This window comes from Lithobates pipiens, unplaced genomic scaffold (genome assembly GCF_037356315.1).
Source record: "Lithobates pipiens isolate NorthernLeopardFrog02 unplaced genomic scaffold, aLitPip1_a1.2 Scaffold_22, whole genome shotgun sequence".
NCBI classification, from domain to species: Eukaryota; Metazoa; Chordata; class Amphibia; order Anura; family Ranidae; genus Lithobates; species Lithobates pipiens.
The window spans coordinates 146,152,283-146,176,504 of NW_027507784.1; the positions used below are offsets into that span (position 1 = coordinate 146,152,283).

The following is a 24,222-nucleotide window of genomic DNA, read 5'->3' on the forward strand; positions in this document are numbered from 1 at the left end:
GCTCACGGACCATCTCTGGAGCTGAGGCATGTCGTGGCCGACCCAGCACAGAGCTCTGGTCTGCACGCACTCGCTGGCCAGGCTGGGCAGACTACAAGGATAAGAGTATCCAGCCTGTCACCCAGCTGGCTGTTGATAGCAGATCACAGGATCTTTAATCTAGCGCAAAAAGCGAAGCTTTTGCAGAAAAAACATGGACCGATGGGCCTGCAGGGTTCCTAGGTCCTTCTCCTTCACTAGGCAGAAAAAATAAGGCAGGCTGAGGGGTTGTTACCTAAGGGACCGCCCCTTGTCGGAACTAGAAAGTTCTGGTTTTTATATTACATGTTAACATGTCATGCCTAGTCCTTTCCTAAAGTTGGCGTAACAACCCAATGGTCTAAAGAGAGAAGCTGTGTCAGTCGGTGAATATAAGAGAAAACATGAAAAAAATAAAACATCTCTATATTGTGGCAAAAAATAAAACCTGGGAGCAGAGGTAATAGAGTTCCCGATTCAACAAGGCATAGGTGTGGTCAATAACTGCCGCCAACTGAAACAGGAGGGACAACCATCCTTGACAATAGGCAATTGGTGAAAAGAGCATGTAGAGGCAAAGTTCAGGTGGGGAAGAGGGAGTCTGGTGAGAGTCTTCCTAATAAAACAACTAGGGGAATGGGCAGCGTACTCACGACATCCAGATCTAGGGGGTGTCATCATGCAGGGCGATTTCTGTCAGCTTTACGTTAATCAAGCCAGAATGAGGCATGCACAGGGTCCTTAAAAAAAGTGAACCCTATCTTCAAATATTGCATTCCATATGCAGGCCAACCAATTGGCTGATCAACTAATAGATAATGAAAATAGTTGACAGCTTTTTTTTATAATCAAAACTATACCAATAGTGTAGGCGTGGGACTTTAAAGGCACAGCATATTTTTGTAAAATATAACATGTATTCGGCCTGGATTTTAAAGGGAATCCGCACATCCAAAAAACGACGTGGGGGGCCCCCAAAATCCATACCAGAGCCTTATTAGAGCATGCAGCCCGGCAGGTCAGGAAAGGGGGGCGAGCAAACGCCCCCCCCCCGACCATACCAGTCCACATGCTCTCAACATGGGGGGGTGGGTGCTTGGGGGCAGGGCCCCCCCATCCCAAAGTACCTTAACAACTTCCCAACAACTCTGGCCGTTGGTTGTCGGGGGGCTTATCAGAATCTGGAAGCCCCCTTTTACAAGGGACCCCCATATCCTGGCTCCCCACCCTACCCATTCATCCAAAAAAAGTGTAAAAAATAAAAACAGTACACAGGTTTTTTGCAAAGTAATTTATTAAAGTAGCTCCAGCGTCTCCTCACCTTCCGATTTCTTTTCCCTCCGGAGATGACTTCATCCTCCAGTTCTTCTCCTCTCACCACTGATGACTTATTCAACTGCTGGTTCTCCTCTCTCTGCTGTCGTCTCCTGCTGTCTCTTCCCTCAGTTCTTCCTCCGATGTTCTCTCAACACTCTCCCAATGAAATGCTAGGGTCGCCGTGTGCCAATAGTTATATAGCCAAGGGGTGGGGCCACCCAGTGACATCATCCGGAGGCTGCGCCTCCTTGTGATGTCTCTGCCCAGGGCATGTTGGGGCAAAGCCTCTGCATGATGTCGCTGGGTGGCCCCGCCTCTTGGCTATAAAACTATCGGCAGGCCTAGCATTACAGTGGGAGAGAGCGTCAAGAGTGCTTTGGAGAAAGCATAGAGGGAGAAGACAGCAGAGAGAGGAGAACCACCAGCGGAAGAAGTCATCAGCTGTGAGATGAGAAGAATTGGAGGATAAAGATATTGCCGGAGGGAGAAGAAATTGTAAGGAGAGGCAGCGCGGAGCTGCTTTAATAAATGACTTTGCCAAAAACCTGTGTACGGTTTTTATTTTTTACACTTTTTTTGAGGGGTGAATGGGTAGGTGTATGATGTACCCCATACTCATTCACTTAGGGTGGGGGGCCGGGATCTGGGGGGGCCCTTGTTAAAGGGAGCTTCCAGATTCCGATAAACCCCCCATCTGCAGACCCTGACAACCAATGGCCAGGGTTGTTGGTAAGAAGCCCTTGTCCCCATCAACATGGGTCTGGTATGGATCTTGGGGGGGGCGACTTTTTTTCATTTTGACGCGCGGTTCCACTTCAAGATCCTCAGCGCACAAATCACACTACAAATTGGATCATCATTATCCAACTTCTGGTACGACTATTCAAATCAATGGACTCTCATAGGGAACCATTTATTTCGGTGGTATTTAATCACCACTGGGTTTTTTTTTATTTTTTGGTATATAGACAAAAAAATAAAAAATACAAAAAATGTAGAAAAAACAAAACATGTTTTTCTTAGTTTCTTTTATAACATTTTGCAAACAAATATTTTTTCTTCAGAAATTTAGACCAAAATGTAGTATGCTACCTTTCCTTGATAAAAATAACCCAAATCAGTGTTTATTATGTAGTCTGTGTTAAAGTTATAGAGTCTACAAACTATGGTATATACAGTATCTCACAAAAGTGAGTACATCCCTCACATTTTTGTAAATATTTTATAATATATCTTATATATCTTTTCATGTGACAACACTGAAGAAATGATACACAACAAACATGTTATCCTTACCTGCTCTATGCAGTGGCTTGGCACAGGGCAGCCTGGATCCTCCTCTTCTCTGGTCCCTCTTCGCTGCTTCTAGCCCCTCCCTCCTGTCGAGTGCCCCCACAGCAAGCAGCTTGCTATAGGGGCACCCAAGTCGAGCTGCAGCCCAGCGTGTCCATTTAGACATTAAGCTGCCGTTTGGCCCTGCCTCCTCTCTCCTGATTGGCTAACTAGCTTTGATTGACAGCCGTGAGAGCCAATATGTCAGGGCTGGCTTAGCCCTTCCTTCTCTGGACTGGCTGCTCAGCTGTCGGCTAATTGCCAGCTCTCATCTCTCTCCACAGTCACCCAGCTGTTCCTGATCCTACTCATCTGACCTGCCTACTTAAAGCTGTCCAGCTCACTTCATCTCTGCCTTCGCCTTGGTCACATCACAAGAAACCATCTCCTGCAGTTCTGTTTTAAGACTGGCTTGCTGACATCCCTTCTGGCTCCTTATCCTGCTTGCTGTTGCTCCACTTGGATCCCTGACTTCTGGCCTGGCTGACTACTCGATCCGGTTAGTGGACTCTGGCTATGCTTTGACTACGCTTACTCTATTTACCTTTTTATTTTTTATCAACAAGTGTGATTTAATTGCAATTCTGTCTTGGTCTGGTTCATGGTTTCTGACACGATAGTGCCGCTGCTGTGTCTAAGCCAATCAGGAAGGAGAGTCTCGGATGGCTGAGGGACTCGTGGACATCGCTGGACAGAGGGGGCTCAGGTATTAGAGGGGCTGAGGGGGGCTGCTGCACACAGAAGTATTTTTATCTTAATGCATAGAATTCATTAAGATAAAAAACCTTCTGCCTTTACAACTCCTTTAATAATGAAACTGAAATCATAGATAATCAGTACAAACCGTATCATAGGCATTGAGCAGTTTCTTCTGAACTTCAGGTATCGTTCCTATAGGCTCCAAATTGGGGTACGTGTCTTTCATGGTGAGGTTTACTGTCGGTGTGTTGTCACTATTCACTAGACGTGATGCTAGGGAAAGCATGCACTGCTTGAGGGTAGAGCTGGTGGGAAGACCACAGAGTTCCTTTAAGGAAACCAATGCATTCTGAGGGAAAATTTAAGAAATAATTAATAACTAGTACAAAATCATTCCATAATATACCTAGATGTTTATTACAACAATGGGGTTAATACTAAAGCTGGTCATAGAAATAAGATGAGATTACGAGACCAGACACAATACTATCAAAAAGTAATCTGCAAAATTTGTTTGCTCAGTCTGATCTTTCCCTTCTAATACCTCTTCATTTCTGCTCACTAGCTTCATTGTAAGCTACCATGCAGCTGCTGTGAACATAAGATAGATTTTTCACAGTTCAAGGTGAGACATCTCCGCATCTATAGACAGCCTTTGATTTAACGGGCATGATTTAAAAAAAAAAAAAAAAAAAATTAAAAAGCAAAAGTGCTATGATAAAGTGGAAAAACATACATATAAAACATATAAACAAATTTGTAGTGTCAAGTATACATCTTCAATATTAAAGAAAAACTTACCTGCATGTTTGCTTTGACATCAGTGGCCTCCCGCAGTGGATGAATAGCAAGTTTGAAGATGTCATCTACAGTTTTAAGACCAGTGTTCCTCAGCATTGTGTACTCCCTGGCTTTCTTCCCTATCCTGGCAGACAACCCTCGCTTTTGAGCTTTTCCTCCTCCCCCCCTGTTGGTAATGGCAATATGAACAAACAGTTTAGCATGTTCCATTGTGTCTCCAACAAAAGATCGAAGGGGCACATGTCTGTATCCTGGCTGTAAGCACTCAATGGGTACAGTGTACTGACCAATAAATTCATCTCCAATGTAGTCATCATCAAGAACCATGAAACGCACCATCGCTAACTCTGGAAGGTTTATCTGGAATTCAAAACTCTCATCAAAAATTGGATTGTCCCCATTTTGCTGCACTGTTTTGGTCCTTTGTTCAGAACAGTCTGCTGGAATTCCATGAATTTCAATGCAAACATATGGGTCAATCACATCACCTTTTGCACATGCACCTTTTGGCTTTGGAAAGCTTTGTCCACTGATGACTTTGATGTGGAGAACCTGAGGGGAAACACCAGGCACAACACCTTTGGTGTTTGCACTGAAATATGATACTTCATCTCGCATAACGGATGGTCGAAGGACATAACCACACCCACCATTTTGAAGAAACCAGCCAATACTGAGATCCATCATTGGGCCTGGGGTCTGATAGTTCATAGCAACAATCTGACAACCGCAGTTCCAAAAATCCTGTGGGTTCATATTACTTGAATCTATCCGCATTGGACTTGGATACACCCTAGATAAAAACTTTTTATTATAGTTTACAAAGTCTTCTGGATACTCATTAGCAATCCTACTAGCCCGACTTTCACTAAATGAGCAAATTTCTCCATAGCTTTGGCTTTTCATAGAGACATCAAAATCTTTGTATTGCACCGATTTACAAATAGATACTAAGTCAGACAGCTCTCTACAAAGCTTGATCAGTCTCTGTTCACCAAAGTAGTCCTCTGACATTCTCCGGGACATTTCAGCTTCCTCATCTTCATCTGTCACTTCTCCTTCTAAGAGGTCAAAATCTGAAGGCAACTTCTTGCCTTTTACTATAATTTTCTTCTTTAACTTTTCAGGAGATGGAAGATAGGACTCTGCTGGCATAGGCATTTCAGTGTAGAGTTTGCTTCCAAAGATTTTCTTCATATGTTGCACCATGACCTTTTGCTGCTGTATTGAGCAGTGGTTTCCAATGCAAAGAATAAGAGGGTACTCAGAGGAGATGAAGGCATATTTGTTTACAACCTCTATGACATTACGAAAGGCTAGTGGTGAAGTCATACTGTTTCGATTGCAGATGATAGGCTCATTGTCTGGTCCATCACTGACATCCAGTTCAATGCTTCTACATGCCATTTTAAGAGCCCTCACATAGCCATTTATATCTGCCGGACCTCTAAATTGGTCCTCAATTAAGTAAGTATTGTGTGAGGCATTAATATAGTAGTGCGATAGTGGTTGTGTCATGTCCTGGTTAACCTTTTTGTGGACTGGATCAAATATATCACATTCTGGGGACAGTAGATACTTGGTAAATCCATCAATGGTAACAAACCCCTTTGCTCGACCTTCCTGAGTTAGTTCATACTTTTGTATTATATCCAAACACATTTGTTCAGTCACCTGAGTCATGCCTTGTTCAGATTCTAAAAATAACAACAAATCATTTGCATCTAAATATTCTTTGTTTTTTGAAATCTGAACCAGTAAAAAATATACTTCGGGCCTTGTGCAAAGGTCACTAAAGGCTTCACAGAATTCTTCTTTGGTCACTCTGGTGGTAAGCTTTTCTTTACTCTTTTGGATTTCCTTAAACTTTAATCTAACCTTTGCTTCTTTGATAGCAGGGGAAAGTTGTTTAATCAGCTCCACTGCTGTATCTTCCAACATAATTCCATTTCCATCCACATCGGCAGCCTCAAAAACAGACTTTAGCCATGTAAACCTTGGGGTGTTCTGACCACCTTCTACCAAGTCCAGTGGTTGCTTACTGTGAGAGACCAAATACCTGAGACCCGACACCCAAATGTTGGCCACATCAGCTGAATTTGCCACTAAATCCAATGATTCATAGTTCTCTCCATGGATTATTGAGAAAGCACTGTCCTCACAAATTTGGTCAGCTAGCCCATTATTCCTGAATGTTTCAGTGTTCTTGCCAAGCCGTATTTCTTTGATGGCACAGATATCCAACTTAGCCTTTTCAGGATCTTTTTTAGATGGTTCCCAGCGTAAGGCCTGCAAATCAGTATCAAGTGTGAAGAACCGACTGTAGATGCGGGAGTTTGGACGGACCTTCTTCAGTTCGCAACCCCCCTGCATGAAGCCAATACAGTCACTGGCACTGCTTATTTTCTTCTCTGATGGCATGCTACTGAATGATACAGTTTTCTTTCTGCCAGGCTTTTGATTTGCAGGATCCTAAAGAAAAACAAAAATCAAGATAATAAAGGTAAATCAACACAACTCAAATAACATTGTCTCAAATGAAGAGTATTTATAATATATATTTAAACAGCAGGCCATTGAACATATTAACGTTTAACCAAACAGATTTTCAATTATTTATGCTAAATAATTATGTTATTTAAATAATTATGTTATTGCAATTATTTATGTTAAAAAACTTATTCACTTTGTGCACACTAAAGCTGAGTACACACGGACAGAATGTCAGGAGACAACAGGCATTTAAAAAAGAAAAAAAAAAGGCCAACATTCGACCCTTGTTTTATGTCAGTCTGACAGAAGGCAGTAGTTCGGCTGTGTGCATGCTCGAAAACCAGTAGCCAACAGACTCCCAATCAGCGATCCCAGCCAATGGCAGCTCCGACCAGAGCGGTCAGGTTTTTTTGTGCAACCTGCTGGGTTGTTTGAAAAACAACTGTTAGTGTACCTGGTTTAATGCCTTTGTTAACCCAGATATTCCTTTTAAAAGTACCACTGACATCACTGTGCTGTACATAGCCTTTACAGAGACCAGAGCTTTGGGAGGGGCACAGCCATTTCACCCATTACAAGCCAGCTGCAGACAGGAAAGAGAGTAGCAGTGACCAGTCTTCATCACAGAAAGCCGCACAATGGTAAAGTTTCACACTGAATTACTGCACAGATCTGGAAACAAATACACAAAGCACACCAGGATTCAAGAAGAGTTCACAAGCCAAATGTATTTAGACAATATTTGCTTATCCCAGAGTTCAGCTTGAAGTATTTTTATAATTGCAGTACTTCATTGAAAAACCTTGACTTGTGAAGTGTGAAGAACACAGTAAAGATAAAGAGTGATGCAATTTGAAGAATTTAGATTTTGTGTCAATGAATTTCACCTGTATGATATAATTCTAATTATGAACCTGTCAAGAGTAAAGCATCATCAAACCCAAACTTTTTCTCGGGGGCTTATTTTTTCAATGGTATTTGTGGGCTGAACCTTGCGGTGTGGCTCCAGTTTTGTTATTGACTTTAGCCCCCCCCCCCATCGGCTCAGAATTTACAAGACGTATAATGGCTAAAATGTTGATTATTAATTTTTTCATTAAATTTGTTTTTTTAAATAATTTTTCTACCAGTAGAGAACTTCCTGCAATGACATCTGTGGGATGTGTCAGAGGTTTTGAAATATCCTCAAGTGACCAGTTTGTATCCAGATTAAAAAGACATTTGGAAACAGCATTTTAATCTTAACGCATTCTGTTGCTTATAATACTATACTCACTAATCATACATTTGAATGGCATATTTGCATTTATTGACTCTTGATATTAAAGGATATTATTTTGTTTTTTGTAAGGGATATATCGAAAGATGAAACATCAACTTATTATCCAGAAGAAGGTACTTTGCATGAACTGACTTTCTTTTCCAGTAACTTAAATAGATATGTTTGCTAAAGATCCAACCTAAATATTCATGAATTTGGAACCTAAATTATTTATGAATGTACATCTAAAGACCATGTTTTTTTGTTTTTTTGTTTTTTATCTGAAGTGTGAATGTGTTAAAACCTATCAGAATTGTACCTTTGTCGGTGTCCCTACTAGGAAGATACACCATCCCTGTTTGTCCTGGTTACCCATGTTAGCAGGAAAAAAAGTGATGGGAAATTCAAGATTTTTACAGTCGTCATTTGAAAAAAGGTAAGGGGACATTTTCTAATGGGGACACCCGTTCCAGCGACAACTGTATGGGAGGAGAGTTTCTCTTACTTTGGAGAAATTCCCTCTTTCTTCTTATTGTAGCTCCATGACAGGAAATGAAGGGTAATCTGCTCAATTGTAAATGTAAATACAAACCAAGTGTTCACCATAATAATCAAAGGAAAAGATTATGTCAAAAATACATATATAAATAGTGAAATAAGTGCACTTAGTGCTTAACAAATGAAACATCCCAAAGTAAACATGTGATCAATCTACTAAAATATATAAAATGGTGGCATTCTGCAGTCTTCAAATGCTGGTTGGAAGGATGGGTGCCACAATAAAAAAACGTGCAGTTCACCCCCAATGTGAGAACAGATGATACTTACCAAATTTTGCTGACCCTCTTTCACTGAGCAGTCAAAAGCACGCTGGATGATAAAAATGAATCTGCAGATATCAAGCTGGAAGATATATTAAATTCCTGAGCAATCATCCAGAGTTCTCCCCACATGGCAAGTATTACATGTAAAGGTAAAATAGATGGGAAAATGCTCCCAGTAGTGTAAAATTACAATCAAATAACGCAACTCTCCACCACCTTGTGCAGAGAGGCTACTTACTGGGCCCAGTGATCCTTAATCCCTGAGTGGTCTGTTGCACTTGAATTATACACTTGGTTTGTATTTGCATTTATGTTTACGGTGTAACAAGACACACTTTTTTTATATGCATCTTGTAATATTCGGCATCAGAGCACTGTGCAGGCAGCTTCCCATCTATCAATCTTTGCCTGAATGTGAATATATTCACTTTGGATGCTTAGCACCTCACCTGTATATAGGTTATTACCCCAATCATTTGATCAACATGAAAGCCAATCATGGTCATCCCACAGAAGTAGGAAGATAATTAATACAATAAATCATGTAGTCGGCAGATGCAAATGCAAATTAAAATGGCAGCAGGTTTCTGTTTAATACTGTAAATGTTGGATACAATTACAGTATTCTGAAATGAAGTAAAAATTATTACCTTAATTTTAAATAATTTTTTGTCCATCTATCAGTCTAAAAATAATAAAACAAAGCCTGAACAACCTGTTTATCAAAACAATATACCTAATAAATTCTCTATAGGTAAACAGCCTTTGGTTAGGCAAATTATTCACAGTAACGAATGGTGCTAAAAAAGCTGGTAAATATCAATTGTTAAAGAGCAGGACCGTCCTTAACAACTGATGACTCATTCAGCTATCAGTGGAGTTTCCCAATTTACAGCTGAAGTGTAAACTAAGTCCCGGCATTTGGATCTGTAATAAAAAAAACAAATAAAAAAAACAAACAAAAAAACCCAGCTGTACAATGTTTATTAACAACATTGTTCAGCTGCTGAAACAGATAAAAGTTGTTTCTTTTTGTTTATACGTCTACAAATCAAAGGGATGAACTTCGAGCTGCAGGTGAAGTCAGTTTAAAGCAGGGTTTCTCAACCAGGGTTCCATGGAACCCTTGGGTTCCTCCAGTGGTTTCTAAGGGTTCCTTGAGCATTGAGCGATTTCTGACTCTCAGATAAGTTCCCTTTGACACCATTGATCTTTTTAGCCATTTGTAAGGTGCTAATTCATCCCAATGTCCACAAGAGTAAGGAGCATTCTTCCGACTGACCATCACACTAGTGTATAATGAATTTTAGATATAGTAATTTTTAGCAGGGGTTCCCTAAGATCAGAAAGTTATTTCAAAGGTTCCTCAAAATGTTGCTCTGTTTATCCCCTTATTAACCCTTATTTTCCACTAATTAACCTTAATTAACTCCTTATTCTCCATTTAATTTTATTAACTATTAATAATTAAAAACCTTTTTTGTTTGCTAATATTTTTACACCTTTAACATATATGTTTTACATTGAAAAAAATCACACAAATAAAAATGTTTTATTTCAATTGTAAATCACTTTTCAATGCTTTGTACCACTGTGGACAGCACATGTATACAAAACAGTTGTGGTAGCTATCAGTAATTGGTATCGGCGAGTACTACAAAAAAAAAGTATAGGTACTCGTTAAAAAACATAAAAAAATGGTATTGGTGTATCCCTACTTTAGATCAGTGGTCATCAACCCTGTCCTCAAGGCCCACTAACAAGCCAGGTTTTATGTATTACCTTGGGGAAATGCAGACTAGAATACTGCAATCAATGAGCAGCAAATTATATCACCTGTGATGTATTTCAGCTATCTTGCAAACCTGGCCTGTCAGTGGGCCCTGAGGATAGGGTTGATGACTGCTGTTTTAGATACTTTAAGTATCAGTGACAACTAAATAGAATGGGTTATACCTGGTTATCAATTCCACATTCTCAGTATTAGACAGAAATTCTAACTTTTCTCAATTGAAACTAAACAAAATATTAATCAGATGTGGAACTCAACAAAGTTATTTCATTCACATGAAAGAAGCGTCAAGTATGTCATAGCACCCAATAACATTCTTCCTATAGTAAAAGTACTGCTCTATATAGCCCTCTTAAAGTGGAATTGCAGTGTAATTCTGTTGTCCCTCCTCTACACTTTAGCTGGTCGTGTAACTGGACTACAGTGTCATGTAACTGGACTACAGTGACTTTAGAATAGGCAAGTATACACATATATTCTTATATTCTTTTACAGGGTCGATAGAATAGCCTTAGAATGGGAGTGGGAGTAGATTTAGCCTTAGTTAGAATTTGAACACAATGGGAATCAAGTGATTTTCTTTCCTGCAACCCAAAAAAAAAATAATAATAATCCTCTGTCTATGGCCAGCCTTATTCTCATTTTCTGTCCAAGTGACAATGTTGTCACTGGAACAGGACATGGGTGCCCTTCTCTAATCTAAAACAACATAAACCTCTTTTTTTCTAGTTACATTTTCATATTGAACTGTAAATCTTCTAGACTTGTACTCAACATTGTGGAATACAAAAGATGACTAAAACAAATAAACAAATTCTGAAATGTCCTTATTGTAATAATGAAATAAAGGCCACCAATGTGTCTGCTTCCATGGCAGTGAAGTCCCCTTGCTTCTTATATGGGAAGTGCACATCACCATCTACTGAGAATTCAGGAAACAAACACTGAACTAGTCTTAACCAATCTATGAGAAATGTGTGAAATACCTTTCCATGTTTAAACCTTTAAACTACACTTTTGAGCATATCTACCTTTATTTAAAAGTGTAAGAACCTGCATTTCAAATAGGCACTTTTTAAAAGAGTCATTGTGGTGCTTTTAAAAATGAATTTCACTCACCAAAAAATGTATCGTAGGTTGGAATTTAATGTTTGCGACCATTTTTTAGGTTACTACTTACGTTTAGGGTATTTTTGTGTTGGGATGTAAACAGAGTCACCAGACTATACTCTAGATTCCTTTTTGGAAGGTCCCATGAACAATGAGGGCAGCCATAACATTTGCTTGTTTAAGCAAGCTGCACCGGCTGCATATCACCTGGACTGGATGCAGTGCATGGTGAGCCATCATGAATGTTTGCTTTGATCAAAGCTTGCTGTAAAACACTGTTGAGATTCATCGGACAAGCACAGTTTGGATGCTTCATGCAATGTCTGCTTCAGACAATGTCTTGGATCTTTATGATGGGTAAACTAATTAGTATAGTTATATCTGAACTTAGCTATGGGTGTGATCAGCACAGCCCCTCTGCCCCATAAAAGTAATGCCCCTTCCCCAGATCACACCAATAACTCACGTTTTACATAAATCACAAAGAGAAGCAGTAAAGCCCCATACACACTATCAGATTATCTGCTGAGTTTTTCCTTCAGATTTACCAAAACCGTGTAGTAGAAGGGCCTGCCTGATTGCATACACATTAAACTCCTAAGGTTTGTCCTCATATTATATGGTTTTGGTAAATTTGAAGGAAAAACTCAGCAGAAAATCTGATAGTGTGTATGGGGCTTTAAATTACATTTATCACCAGATGATCTCCATTGAGAAATAACCACTGGAAGTAATAACTTGATTTTCAGGGTTGTGGAATTATTTTAAAACTTCTTTAATTTAAAACTTTAAAATTCCCACCAATTCATTCTTTTTGGATATTTACACAGCCCGCTAAATCTTTTTAGAAAGGCATTAATGGCTATACCTGTGTGTACGAGATTTTACATGAAAAAAATACATTGTGGGTTTAGAAACTCTGCTTTCAAAATGCACATGTGTTTTGCACATGCAAAGCAACAGGTCTAATGTAATGCTGGTCCCTGCACAGCAGCTTATTACATACCTGGTACTTCTTGGTATAGGGTAGCATGTGACTCACTTTCCTTCCTCCCACATAACTCCTTGGTTACACAAGAACCCAGCACTGTTACACAGGGATGAATCCTTGTGTATGCTCGAAGTAGTGACTTGACACAGGCTTCCTGCCTTCATTCTTATTAGGTACATGAAAGGGCATGGGGGAAAAAAGAGAGGGTAGGGATATGCAGCTGCAGGGGAGGGGGGGGGGGGCTGTTAATAAAGTTAACTTGTTGCTTTGCCCTATACTAGCAAAGCAAATGTGCACTTCAAAACCAAGCACAAGCAAAGCTTAAGTTCACAGACTTATTTGTTGCTTTGCAGAGGTTGCAGTGACGGCCACCTTCCAGAGGAAGGGAGATACCAAATCGGTGGCTATTGCCAGCAATAGAACCTCCCAAATCGATTCAATGCCGACTTTGCAGTGCCGCACCGATCACCAAAAGTAGTACCTACTTTTGGCGACTTCCGGGGCGCTTTAAATAGACTACTGAGCATGATCCCGCACAAATGTCTGTCAAATCACCCCCGAAGTCGGACTGCATTGGCAGTTTGAAATCGTGCCACTTCAGCTGAACTCACATGGTTTCTAACCCACAGTCAGTGTGAACCTGGGCTAAAGGAGATTACATATTTGCAGTCTCTGGGGACATTTATACCGGATTGTCTAAAAATCTGTACAGAAAATGGCACATAAAAAAATAAGAAACGGGGCAAACGGTTAAAGTATAACTAAAGCCAATTTTTGTCTGTGTCCTCTGTGGTAGTTCGGAATCTCCAATCCTGGGACCGGGTTTTGGGAACAGCCAGCAGTCTGGCTGGATGATTGCACAGGTGGGTCTTGGGCTTAAAACAAAGCCAACACCATGGTTCTGGGCTCCACCCTCCCGAGGAGTCCAGGCGTGTAAGGGAGAAGAAGTGTGCATGTCTGCACAGGTCGGTCTGTCAGAGTAGACAGAGGGTCCAAGCTTGTGGGCTGAAAGAGAAGCTGTTAAAGAGTGCTGAGGTACTGGGTGTACGGGAACTCTGTTAAAGAGCCAAGAGGGCTGCAGCAGAAGTCTGAGCAGCAGTGCTGCTAAAGAGAGCCAGGTGGCTTGGTATTTTTGGTTCTACATACATTACTGCTGTGGAAAGCTGAAACCCCTGTGTGGGCAACTATTTTGTTATCTGACTTTTCTTTCTTTAATAAAAGTGGGCCTACGAGCCCTTAAACGACATCTGGTGTGGATCCAGCTCACTGGTAAGCTCTACCTTTAAGCTAAAATAACCCCCAAATATTACACCTCGTTAGGACAAGTATAGAGGGTGAATTTCCCTGTTTACCATTAGCATTGAAAGTGAAAGAAAAAAAAAAAAATCTAAAATTTTGGGTTGTTCCCAGAAAAGTAATCTTCCAATGGGCACACTCTGGTGGTCTGGAGGTCCCCAGCGGATTTCCTTAATTTGCAGGGATTTCCTCTCACTTCCTGTTTTGGCTATGGGACAGAAAGTAAAAGGTAAATCTCCCTTAAGGGCACAAGGAAAAAATTAACCAACAGGAGTTATAACCCTCCCTTTACTCGTTTCAAAAAAATTAATAAAAAAATCCTATAGTTCTATGTTAAGGTTTGAGGCTAGCTTGGTGTGTAGGTGTAAGTTAGATAGCATTAAGATTTCAGTTGCGAATACTGTTGTCCTACAGCAGGGATATGCAATTAGCAGACCTCCAGCTGTTGAAAAACTACAAGTCCCATCATGGCTCTGCCTCTGGGTGTCATGCTTGTGGTTGTTGGAGTCTTGCTATGCCTCATGGGACTTGTAGTTCTGCAACACCTGGAGGTCCGCTAATTAATTATCACAGCTTTAGGACAACAGTATTCAAAACTGAAATCTTAATGTAAGTATTGTATGCTGTGCAAATGGCAAATGTACCTGGACTATAAAGTTAATGTGCTGAAAAGCTTTGTACCAATGCTCTGGGTCAAAGACAGCTGCACAAGTTTTCAGAAAAACCCAAGACATCAGTTCACTGGTTAAATCAAAGTAATCCCTTTAGAAACAGCAAATAGTAGCCAGAACTTAAATAAGCATATTGAACAAGATAGATTGGTCCGAGGAGATCTCATAAGCACCGCATCCCAAAATTATGAAAACAGGACACTTGAAATGCTATATATAACAGCTGGAACTTTTTAGGTGCCAATAACTTGAGTCGTAATCATATATTAAAATTCAATCACTTTTATTCATATATTTCATGTTAACCAGTTGCCGACCGCCGCACGCCGATGTACGTCGGTACAATGGCACGGGCAGGCATAAGGACATACATGTACGTCCCTTGCCTCCCGCGGGTCGGGGGCCCGATCGGGCCCCCGCCCGGTGCCTGCGGCGGTCGGTATTCGTTCGGGAGCGATCCCGGACGAGAGGACGGCCATTCATTCATGGCCACCCCCTCGCGATCGCTCCCGACGAATAGAAATCCCCGGTGACATCACTTCCTCTCCTGTAATGTAAACACAGGAGAGGAAGTGATGTATTCTCTCCTCCGTGTCAGTATTTTTCGTTCCGACACGGAGGAGAGCGGATCAGTAAGTTGCACCAACACTCTACACACACAGTAGAACATGCCAGGCACACTCACACCCCCCCTTTACCCCCCGATCACCCCCCCAATTACCCCTGCCCCCCAGTCACAGTGACACCAATGTCATTTTTTTTTTTTTGCATTGGTGTCATTTGTGACTGTAATAACTGTTAGGGCAGTTAGAGTTAGCCCCCTTTAGTTCTAATGTACCCCCCTAACCCCCCCAATAAAGGTTTAACCCCGTGATCACCCCCCGTCGCCAGTGTCACTAAGGCTGGGTTCACATTGCAGCGGTTTATGAGAACGAATGTGATTCGCACCGCACTGCAGTGCAAATCACATCCGATCTCTGTGCGATTCGAGTTCAGCCATTCGCCGCACCCGCCACACCCGCCGCAAATTCGCACGGGACCCTTTTTTTGGCCCGCAGCAGAATCGGATCGCATGGGTGTTCACACCATGCGATCCGAGTTTGCAGATCGCACTGCGATATGCGAACTGATCTGGGGGTGTCAGTAACATTTCACTGACACTCCCAGCAGTTCGCATAGGGCAGTGTGAACTGCCGCCGGGAGGCATGCAATGCGGGAATCCGCCGCGGATTCGCGGCGTTTCCGCCGCGGATTCGCGGCGTTTCCGCATCGCTCCAGTGTGAACCCAGCCTAATAAGCGATCATTTTTCTGATCGCCGTATTAGTGTCACAGGTGACGCTAGTTAGGCAGGTAGGTATTTAGGTTCGCCGCAGCTTTTTATAGCGCCAGGGACCTCCATATACTACCGCATAAAGCCCCCTGATTGCCCCCTAGTTAACCCTTTCACCAGTGATCACCATATAACTGTTACAGGTGATGCTGGTTGGTTAGTTATTTTTTTATAGTTTCAGGGCACCCGCCATTTATTACCTAATAAAGGTTTAACCCCCTGATCACCCGGCGGGTGTCATTTGTGACTAATAACTGTTAGGGCAGTTAGGGTTAGCCCCCTTTAGTTCTAAGGTACCCCCCTAACCCCCCCAATAAAGGTTTAACCCCGTGATCACCCCCCGTCGCCAGTGTCACTAAGGCTGGGTTCACATTGCAGCGGTTTATGAGAACGGATGTGATTCGCACCGCACTGCAGTGCAAATCACATCCGATCTCTGTGCGATTCGAGTTCAGCCATTCGCCGCACCCGCCGCAAATTCGCACGGGACCCTTTTTTTGGCCCGCAGCAGAATCGGATCGCATGGGTGTTCACACCATGCGATCCGAGTTTGCAGATCGCACTGCGATATGCGAACTGATCTGGGGGTGTCAGTAACATTTCACTGACACTCCCAGCAGTTCGCATAGGGCAGTGTGAACTGCCGCCGGGAGGCATGCGATGCGGGAACCCGCCGCGCATTCGTGGCGTTCCCGCATCGCTCCAGTGTGAACCCAGCCTAATAAGCGATCGTTTTTCTGATCGCTGTATTAGTGTCACAGGTGACGCTAGTTAGGCAGGTAGGTATTTAGGTTCGCTGCAGCTTTTTATAGCGCCAGGGACCCCCATATACTACCGCATAAAGCCCCCTAATTGCCCCCTAGTTAACCCTTTCACCAGTGATCACCATATAACTGTTACAGGTGACGCTGGTTGGTTAGTTATTTTTTTATAGTTTCAGGGCACCCGCCATTTATTACCTAGTCTCACTAGTGTACCCCTAAATTTAGGGGTGTCTACTTTCCAAAATGGGGTCATTTGGGGGGGGTTTGTGCCATCTTGGCATTTTATGGCCTTCAAAACTGTAACGCCCTTAGAAAGCCTGAAGGCGGTGCTTGGTTTTCGGGGCCCCGTACGCGGCTAGGCTCCCAAAAAGTCCCACATATGGGGTATCCCCATACTCAGGAGAAGCAGCAGAATTTATTTTGGGTTGTCATTTCACATATGCCCATGGCATGCGTGAGCAATATATCATTTAGTGACAACTTTGTGAAAAAAAAAAAAAAAAAAAAAAGTTTGTAATTTTCCCGCAACTTGTGGCAAAATATAAAATATTCCATGGACTCAACATGCCTCTCAGCAAATAGCTTGGGGTGTCTACTTTCTAAAATGGGGTCATTTGTGGGGGTTTTGTGCCATCTTGGCATTTTATGGCCTTCAAAACTGTAATAGGTAGTGAGAAGTGAACTCAAAAATTTACGCCCTTAGAAAGCCTGAAGGCGGTGCTTGGTTTTCGGGGCCCCGTACGCGGCTAGGCTCCCAAAAAGTCCCACATATGTGGTATCCCCATACTCAGGAGAAGCAGCAGAATTTATTTTGGGGTGTCATTTCACATACGCCCATAGCATGTGTGAGCAATATATCATTTAGTGACAACTTTGTGTAAAAAAAAAAAAAAATTTTTTTTTTTGTCATTATTCAATCGCTTGAGGCAAAAAAATAAAATATTCAATGGGCTCAACATGCCTCTTATCAATTTCCTTAGGGGGTCTACTTTCCAAAATGGGGTCATTTGGGGGGGTTTTGTACTGCCCTGCCATTTTAGCACCTCAAGAAATGAGATAGGCAGTCGTAAACTAAAAGCTGCGTAAATTCCAGAAAACGTACCTTAGTTTGTAGATGTGACAACTTTTGCGCAAACCAATAAATATACAATTATTGACTTTTTTTTTACCAAAGACATGTGGCTGAATACATTTTGGCCTAAATGTATGACTAAAATTGAGTTTATTGGATTTTTCTAATAACAAAAAGTAGAAAATATCATTTTTTTTCAAAATTTGCGGTCTTTTTACGTTTATATCGCAAAAAATAAAAATCGCAGAGGCAATCAAATACCATCAAAAGAAAGCTCTATTTGTGGGAAGAAAAGGACGCAAATTTTGTTTGGGTACAACATTGCATGACCGCGCAATTACCAGTTAAAGCAGCGCAGTGCCAAAGTGTAAAAAGACCTCTGGTCATTTACCAGCAAAATGGTCCGGTCTGAAAGTGGTTAAAAAGGAAGGAAAAAAAATACAGACATATTAAAAACATAGAAATAATTCAATTTTGATATCCACATAATAGATTAATTCTAGTTGCTTGTTATGGGGTAGCAATCCTAAAATGTTTCGCCGTTTGATAGGCTTTCTGAGGGGATTTGTGGTACCACACCTGAACAAGTAAATCAAATACAAAAAAAAGTATATATATATATATATATATATATATTATATACACACACACATACACACACCTAATATACTCGCCTATCAATGTAAGCTGACCACATTTTTTTATTGTATATAGCAAAACCAAAGTGCATAAGTTTAATTTTCAGCATTCTGTTAAATCTAAAATGTGTGTCACCATCTGAGAGTCATTATATAAATAAATAAATATTATATATACACACACACACACACACACACACACACACGAGTTGTACATCCAAATTACCAGATAATGGTACATAAAAATGAATGAGTTTCAGATAGTGGTTTTACAATATTAACTGATTTTAGTCTAGAGAGATAGCAAGATCAACATCGATCAATATACACTGATGTAAACAAAGATTACTGACGAGCATTTTACCAGAATTGGCACTTTGTTAACCTCCCTGGCGGTACGATTATTTCGGATTTTAGGTGCTAAAAGCGGTACCATTATTTTGCATGAAAATTTGGCGTTTTATATTGTAGTCCTGCAATTCTTAGGAATAACTCTCTTAAATCTGTCCAAACCAGAGTCTAGCAGACATCCCGGGTATGATAAAGTTTGAAAAATTAAATCATAAATTATAATATAATAAATAATTATAAATAATTGTACCAAATAATAATATAACAATAATAAAAATTATTCAATAATGTAATCAAATCAAAAACACTGAAATTTGCTCAGTTGCAGAATTGTCACTGTCATTACTTTTCAGTATTTGATGACTGATCTCCCCACAAATCGCTATCGCTCAATTCTGCGAGTGATTCTAATTTATTATCGCTGTTTTCTAGCTGGTCTAAAATAACAATATGTAAAGGGACAGTTTTGGTTGCTATGGGCAATCTCCAGTTTCCAGGCATAAAGAACAGTTTTTATTATATAAAAGTGCATGCAGGACACTGGGCAGACCACTAGGGACAAAGGGGATGTGAAATATTTACATACAGCAATGTAATCTGTAAGATTACATTATACTGTATGTTTACTGTTTGTTTCACTTTTAGAATTTGGCGCCGATCTCCGTGCCCGTGCGTCGCAACGCTCGCAGGGCACGGAGATCGGCGATGTAATGCATCGAGCGAGACACGGCTCGCTCGTACAGCGGGGATACAACGCTGGATCCGAGGGAGAAGGTAAGTAAACCTCCTCCTGGATCCAGCGATGCAGTCCTGAGTCTGGCTCGGGGATACCGCTTTTGGTATGAAAAATCCACCCCGAGTCAGACTCGGGAATACCGTCAAGGGGGTTAAATTAACACTAAATCTGCAAGGATTGTTCAAACAAGGCTTAAAATTCAAATTTCACACCAAGGGGGAGGGAAGAGAAAAGTATCTCTCCCCATGGGCAAATGGAGAAAATGTTGTAGTTAGCCACAGAAGGGGCAATCAAACAGGTAAAGGGCTGAAAGATGGAAATGAATTACATAGGGCATTTTAATGCTAGATTCCTTTGCATGTTGTCAGTAAGTAAATATCTCTCAGTGAGTCAGCCACCAGCATTACACACACACATATATACATACACACACAAACACACACACCGTTGGTATGGCCTAAAGTAATACAGACCCACCAAGAGACCAAAACCTTGAAATAACCCTCAATAGGGGTGTCCGAAGGATACTTCCAAGAGGGGTGAAAAGACGTGTACACTAAAAAAGTAAAGTAGCAAGAAAAAGTATATAACTATTGGATGTACAACACTCGCGTGTGTGTGTACACTTACTGTTGTACTCAATTTACTTGTCCACGTGTGGTAGCACCCCTGAGGAAGCCTATCAAACAGTCAAACATGCCAGGACTGCTCCACCATAACAAGCAACTGTAATAAATCTACTATTTGGATTGTGGATATCAAACATGAATTATTGCCATGTTTTAAATATGTCTATATTTTGTTTCCCTTACTTTTTAACATAAAAGTGACTGAATTTTAATATGTGATTACAATTTAAGTTATTGCCACCTAAAAAATCCTAGCTCTTATATACTGTAGAGTATTTCAAGTGTCATGTTTAAATAAGCATATATTTCTGCAAAGGGTGTACTCTGATGCATGCTATATAATATGAAAACGAATAATACGAGTGACAAACATGCAATATTTTGGGCAGTGCTGTAATAAAACAGAAGAGTAAACAATCAGAATTCATCTTTGATGTTACTTTAAAAATCCTCATTGAATGCAAGGAAAAAAAGACTCTATACATTATTTTTATTTCTTTTACAGGATTAATATAGTGGCAACAGTTTGCACAGCGCCTTACAACATGAGGGCAGACAGTACACTTAGAATATAAATCAATACAGGAGGGATCAGAGGGCCCTGATCGTTAGAGCTTACAATCTAGAAGGGTATACATTAGCAAAGCTCTTTGCCTTGATTTGCTGAATGAAGCCTTGGAGTTCCCAGTTATTTTAGGGGACACAAAGATGTTCGCATTACATTTGTGCCACCCCATGCACAAATTTTTTGAGGAGTTCTGCAAACTAAAAAAACACTAGTTTTTATACTGATATCTTTAGACAGTTGTGGAATACATGGAGTAAAAGTATCTCAACTCTACCCCTGCTCCATTACCAAAGCAACTGATTAATTCTGTTGTTCGTAATTATTTAATCGTCATTCGTATGCCTGGAAGGTTGGGTTATCTTCTTAGAAAAAAAAAAATCTATCATCTTCAGTGCACGAAAAAAAACAGCCTATAAATAAATTGGCTTGCTTAATGAGCAGAAGTATGCTAGAAGCCAATGATAAATAGTCATAAGGACTTATTTTCTCCTAAACAAATACTACTCATAAAGATATTGTTATAAGTTAGAAGACTAATTCTCTTGGGTGATCACCTTCTGAGCCCTAAAATATTTCTACTTCACTAATCCAAAACAAACAGCCAATTAGGAGGCACATGGCTGGTTATTACTTAATGGGATACTTTTTCACGTAGCCTATATTTCTGGAAACGCATGCCAACCTGTTCTGAGTTTCAAGTGCAGGTGGTGCCTGAAATGTGACCTATTTTCAAAGGCTTAAAGCTGAATTCCTGGTAAACAGCTAAGTAAGTAGACAGCTGTGATTCAATGAATTGTTTTATGTGCCAAAGGATTCTTGTCAGCCTGAAATGATATTCAGCCACCCCTTTCAGATATATAGTCAGGTATTGAACTTCTATGCAGAGGAAGCATATTGCATCACGGCCAACTTTCTCTGCTTAAAGTCAACATGACCTGGTTGAAAATATTTCTACAGTAACACTGAAAGCCAGGCTTACTTTACCTACTCGCCGCCCACCCATCGTAGTTGTACTGTCGGAGAGTGGCACAGGCAGGCCAGGCAACGTACCTGTATGTCGCTGGTTTGTTTTTAGGTTTGTGGCATGTATGCGCATGCCCACCTGTGCTGCTATTGGACAAAGCACGAGTTTGACAGCCGATTTTCAACCAATGATTTTGCCTGAAGTCAACGGATCGGCTGTGGCCAATCACACACAGAGTTCTGTGTTTACAAGAACACAGCACTCTGTGTACTGTTAATAGCAATCTGGCTATTTCTTCTCCCTGCTTTGCCATATAATAAAGTAAAAATAGCACACAGTACACATTCTTAAGCACACAGTTAACCCCTTGAATTGCCCCTAGATGTTAACCCCTTCCCAGCCAGTGTTATTAGTACAGTGTCCGTGTACAGTATTATCACTGATCGCTGTTTTAGTGTCAGTAGCAATGCCAGTGTCAGCTGATCACTGTCATTGCCAGCATTGCATCACCGCTGCATAAATTCCAGTATATATACCACAGTGCAGTGATGGTGAACCTTGGCACTCCAGATGTTTTGGAACTACATTTCCCATGATGTTCATCTACACTGCAGAGTGCATGAGCATCATGGGAAATGTAGTTCCAAAACATCTGGGGGGCCAAGGTTCACCATCTCTGCCATAGTGTGTAGATGCTTTTATTTTCTCTCAAACCAGTTAATATAGGTAATGGGTTTTTATTTATTTTTTTGCCATATATCAGAACACATTTTGGACTAAATTTATGAAGAAATTGTATTTAGATTTGTTTTTTTAGTAGAAAGTGGAAAATATAGTTTTTGGGTTTTTTCAAAGATTTTCAGTCTTTTTTCATCTATAGAAAAAAAATAAAAATAAAAAACCCAGTGGTGATCAAATACCATCAAAAGAAAGCTCTATTTGTGTGATAAAATGATAAAAATGTAATTGTGGGTACAGTGCTGCATGAACTTGCAAATGCAAGTTAACCACTTAAAACCACTCAAAAGTGGAACTTCCGCTTATCCGTCTCCTCCCGCCCTCTGGTGAGACATTTGGCACCTTTTGGGGGGTGGACGGGTACGTGTTTTTGACAGGTACCGTTCCCTAACTTCCGGGAGATCAGGCCGCTGCCCTCTCCTCTTTCCTCCGCCACCGGGCCAATTAGAAAGTGCAGCGCAATTTGCGCATGGACAGTAGGGAACCGGCTGTGAAGCCAAAGGGTTCCCTTTCCAGGAATGGCAGCGGCTGCACCTGACAGCCGATCCAAAGATTGGCTGGGGTGCCAACATTGGAGGCTCCCTGGACAGGTAAGTGTCCTAATATTAAAAGTCAGCAGCTGCAGCATTTGTAGCCGTTGACTTAAAATTTTTTCGTGGTGGGGCTGGACCACCTCTTTAACCGCGTCCTGACCAGTTATGCTATAAATGTATCCCCTATTTTGTAGACGCTATAACTTTTGCGCAAACCAATCAATATACACTTACTGTGATTTTTTATTTTATTTTTTTACATATTTTTGGGGGATATTTATTATAGCAAAAAGTAAAAAAAAATATTTTTTTTCAAAATTTACGCGGTTTTTGTTTATAGCGTAAAAAATAAAAACCGCAGAGGCGATAAAATACCACCAAAAGAAAGCTCTATTTGTGTGAATAAAAAATAATGTCAGTTTTGTTTGGGTACAACGTCGTACAATTGTTAGTTAAAGCGACGCAGTGCTGAATCGCAAAAAGTCAGGAAGGGGGTAAATTCTTACGGAGCTGAAGTGGTTAAAGACCAGGCCTATTTCTGATGTTTGTTTACAAGTTAAAATCTGTATTTTTTTGCTATAAAATTACTTAGAACTGCCAAACAACATATATTTTTTTTAAGAAGAGACCCTAGAGAATAAAATGGAGATCAACACTGTATTTGCGCAGTGGCCTTACAAACGCAATTTGCGACTTGTGTATGCGTTCGCTTCTGTGCACTGTCCCTTTAAAAAAAAATGTATCACTGTTATTCCTAATACAAGGCATGTAAATATCCCTTGTTATAGAAATAAGCAGGATAGGGCCTCTTTAATGCAAGATTTGGGGTAAAAAAAAAAAAAACCCTCAGATCTCACCTTCACACTTAAAAAGACAAAAAAAAAAGTTACTTTTACACAAAAAAAGGGCACTTTAAGTTCTCCGAGTTGGCAGTGAGTTTTAGACTTTGGAATAGCATACGTATTTACATTCTTGACATTTTCCCTTCAAGGCTTGCAGATCAGAAGAAACTGCATTTGCATCAATGGGTGGTCTGTATGTTCCATAATTCTTGTTATTGTTAGGATAATGTGTTTTAGAGGGGCCGGGACAAGCAGCTCCGACATCTGAAACTATGTTCTCATCATGGGAGTTGCACCAAAACCTCAAATCATTTACCTTCCTTTGAAAAATCAGAAGATATTTTCAGCATTTTTATCTTAAACATAACACTTAAACCCCTAAACTTAACCTGTGACCCTAAAACAAAAACATAAAACCCCCTTTCTTCACCTAAACAGATTGTTGATGTAA

General features: G+C 40.7%; 1 protein-coding gene across 1 annotated transcript in view; it reads right to left on the reverse strand.

Moving 5' to 3' along the window:
• The window catches only part of PLCL1 (phospholipase C like 1 (inactive)), a 447,889-nt gene that overhangs the window by 109,156 nt on the left and 314,511 nt on the right, over window positions 1–24,222 (reverse strand). The window contains exons 2-3 of the mRNA XM_077448440.1: window positions 4,168–6,639; window positions 3,512–3,715 (exon numbers count right to left, since the gene is read on the reverse strand). Of these exons, the coding sequence (XP_077304566.1) occupies window positions 3,512–3,715; window positions 4,168–6,639 (2,676 nt within the window). The remainder of the gene's footprint in view (window positions 1–3,511; window positions 3,716–4,167; window positions 6,640–24,222) is intronic.